General features: G+C 40.5%; 1 protein-coding gene across 1 annotated transcript in view; it reads right to left on the bottom strand.

The window, feature by feature from the left end:
• Positions 1-2,897, bottom strand: part of LOC116366308 (N-acylneuraminate cytidylyltransferase-like) — a 16,288-nt gene extending 13,391 nt beyond the window's left edge. The window contains exons 1-3 of the mRNA XM_031818488.1: positions 2,344-2,897; positions 1,284-1,426; positions 525-680 (exon numbers count right to left, since the gene is read on the bottom strand). Of these exons, the coding sequence (XP_031674348.1) occupies positions 525-680; positions 1,284-1,426; positions 2,344-2,564 (520 nt within the window). The 5' untranslated portion in view covers positions 2,565-2,897. The remainder of the gene's footprint in view (positions 1-524; positions 681-1,283; positions 1,427-2,343) is intronic.
• Between the last annotated feature and the right edge of the window lie 762 nt (positions 2,898-3,659).

Below are 3,659 nucleotides of genomic sequence, written 5' to 3'. Positions count from 1 at the left end.
CACTTGTTTAATCACACCCCCATCTCTCTATTGTGATACAGTCACGTGGACAGGAAAAACTCCTGACCCTACTTCAAATCAAATTGTATTGGTCACATACACATGGTTAGCAGTTGTTAATGCGAGTGTAGTGAAATGCTTGTGCTTCTAGTTCCGGCAGTGCAGTAATATCTAACAAGTAATCTAACAATTCCACAACAACTACCTTATACACACAACTCTAGAGGGATGGAATTATAAAGTAGCCTAGGGGTGTTTTTCCCCCACAGAGATTAAGCCTAATCCTGGACTACAAATCATTTTCTATGGAGATTCTCCATTGATCTTGCTTTTTAATCCAGCATTAGGGTTAATCTGTATCCTGGAAACCATGTCTAACTGTAAGGTCCTAACCATAACACATGGCTGTCCTGTACCTCCTTTCTTCACCTCCTGACAGACCTGAACATTAAGTTGGTTGGAACCTCTCCAGTTAACTGATAATAAGTGTAAGGTCCTAAACATAACACATGGCTGTCCTGTACCTCCTTTCTTCACCTCCTGCCAGCGGAAGTGGTGTCGTCGGACCACGGAGAAGACGGACGTGAAGCCCTGCTTGGTGATCATCTCCAGGGCCTCCTTCAGGTGGAAGGGGTGCAGGCAGGGAGACGTGGCCTGGATGTGACAGATCACATCCACCTCTGGAGGAGGACAACACACAGCAGACTATGAGATACCAGAAGAATATGAGAAACAGTATGAGATTTGAATAATTTTATATATGCTGCCACTGTTGTCAATTGAAGCTATGGAGTGGGTCCCACTTTATTGGGATAAACCCAAATGTTGCCTCATAGATCACAATGAATAAGACTACATGGACGGGGGGGACATGATCCTAGATCAGTATTCCTACTCGGAGATGCTCTGCCGTCCCAGAGCCTTAGTCAAGCTAGTGGCTAAACAAGTTTTGCATATATTACATTAACAGCTGACATCTATAACAAAGCGCTGCCAAACAGTCATTACAAAGATAGTTGAAGTGTCACAAAGGGTGTGGTTCTGTCACAATAAAATATAACCAACGTTGACACTGTTGCCACAGAGAATCTTCCTCTCGCCTCCCTCCTTGTCTCCTTCTCACAGCACATTGGAGCAGAAGATCTGATCTCAAAACGCATTAGATCTAAGTGGAGGAACCTCAGATCCTCCACTCAGATCTCCTCCAGAAATGAGTTTTGAAAAGGAGACAAAGAGAGAGGACATGAGGAATCAAGGAAATACACTTGACATTCACCCCCTACCTGGGTTTAATCGGGCGAATTCCTGGATGGTGTCAAGAGAGCTGGAGGAGTCTTTGGACACCTCTGGGCTCCTGCGGTGAACCTGAGCTCCCCATGCCTTGGCTACCTTCTCAATGTCGTCATGGTCAGTTGATACCCACACACTGGGAGAAAGAACGGAACAAGTTGATTCCTCAGGCTTTGTAACAAGTAGGCTACATCAGTGTAATCCAGTCTTGTGTGGCCAAGCCCAAACCAGGGAGTTCATTCAGAGACTGTACACTAACTTTCAAATAACAATATTATCCATGCACCCAAAACAAGAATGTCAACATGCTTTCTCACATTTAAAAATACTAGTTTAGTATAGAATACTACAGTACTTGAAATTAAATTCTGTAATAAACTGTAGTATATCCCTTGCTCATGTGTAGTACTTAGTAGAGAATGTTGTAGTATACTGTAGAATACTATAATAAATACTACAGTAGTATCTGCAAAAAACACTAGTAAATGCTACAGTAATGTCCCCAAAAACACTACCCTTTTTAACAATAGTAAATCCTACAGTAATTTGCATATACCCTGCCCATTCTCCTCCACCATAACCCCATAAGTGAGAAACCCACATGCCAAGTACAGCCCACGTATTGTGTTCCCTACAGTTAGAAAAGAGTAAAGTGCTGACCTATCTGTTCACACCCCAGTCCTATCTACCTACAGGTTATGGGAAATGTATTTTAGTATGTATCTAGTAAGGAGAGAAAACCTCCACTTCTATGTCAAAGATATAAAAACACTATAGTAAATACTACAGTCCGCAAAACACTATAGTAAATACTACAGTCCGCAAAACACTACATGATACTATAGTATATACTAGTTATTTTACTACAATATGTATACTATAGTTAACTGTAAATAATACACTACAGTGAATACTATGGTATTAATATCATAGTATACTAGCATTTTTGTATGTGGGTTGTAATGTAGCTAGTTTACCAAGCTTCTATCAAAGCAACTCTGTATACAGTAGTTAGATTGAAAGACATTTGACTATTAGATTGAACTGAATTACCTGTCAAACTGTTTGGAGTCCACTGCAGCTCTCAGAACCCATCCGATGAGGGGGACACCGGCGAGCATTTTGATATTCTTCAGGGGGATCCCCTTACTGCCTCCCCTCGCCAGGATAAGGGCTGCGATGTGTCTCTTCTCACCGCTGGATTTAATAACCTTTGCTTTTCTGTCGCTCACATCTTCGATGCCTCTTCGCGTTCGTTTTCTTGTAGCAGCCATTGTAAAGGGTCACTCAGTAGCCCAGTGGGAGGTTAAGAAGACGTGGCGGTATCACTGTAACTTAGCAAGCTAACTAACCAGTAACGTTTGCGATAGCTATGTGTAGCAGTCGGCTGATGAATCTAGCTAGCTACGTCTTGTGTTCTAGCTCACTGTAGCTAGCTAGTTATTTAGGTTACAATATATACTACTGACTACAATGTCAGTAGCATACACTGAAGGACGGCCTATTAATCCTACAAATATTACATTTAGAAACAGAAAAAGTGGCGTATTATGATATTTCATTGTGGCTACGAAATCAGAAAGAACGTCACCATAGAATTGTACCGTAATGATTGAGGTCAATGCGTTAAAAACTATTATGGCTATCAATATTATCGACACGAGGATACCTAAGGTGCAAAATGGTATACGCATGTCCAATGTCTATTTTCTCAATCACAGAACTCCAGGTTTCAATATTGCACAAAATAATGTAAATGTACTCATCATAGACAACAATTCAATTGCGCTAGCCAACCAAACAGCAGTACTTACGGTAAAGTATGTACTACTTCTAGCTGGAACGACTCTGTGCAGTGCGCGTGTGCAATAACTCAATTCTCCCTTGCACTCCGAAATAACTTTTATTTTTTAGAAACGTTGGCAAAGGGTAAAGTCTACTATTTTACTGATTGTAGTTTTGGAAACATAAAAATGTTTGGCGATAAGATGATACATCTGATACCGGGAGCTCGGAGTCATGCATCAAAATCGTTAAGCAGTGTGCCGATATTGTATCGCTTTATCGGAAACACGTTATCAATTTTTATTTATTTTTTATTTATTTTACCTTTATTTAACCAGGTAGGCAAGTTGAGAACAAGTTCTCATTTACAATTGCGACCTGGCCAAGATAAAGCAAAGCAGTTCGACAGATAAAACGACACAGAGTTACACATGGAGTAAAAACAAACATACAGTCAATAATGAAGTATAAACAAGTCTATATACAATGTGAGCAAATGAGGTGAGATAAGGGAGGTAAAGGCAAAAAAGGCCATGGTGGCAAAGTAAATACAATATAGCAAGTAAAATACTGGAATGGTAGTT

The sequence above is a fragment of the Oncorhynchus kisutch genome, unplaced genomic scaffold (assembly GCF_002021735.2).
Source record: "Oncorhynchus kisutch isolate 150728-3 unplaced genomic scaffold, Okis_V2 scaffold1425, whole genome shotgun sequence".
Classification (NCBI taxonomy): domain Eukaryota; kingdom Metazoa; phylum Chordata; class Actinopteri; order Salmoniformes; family Salmonidae; genus Oncorhynchus; species Oncorhynchus kisutch.
The sequence above is the reverse complement of the archived record's forward strand: the minus strand, read 5'-3'. Positions and strand labels throughout refer to the sequence as shown.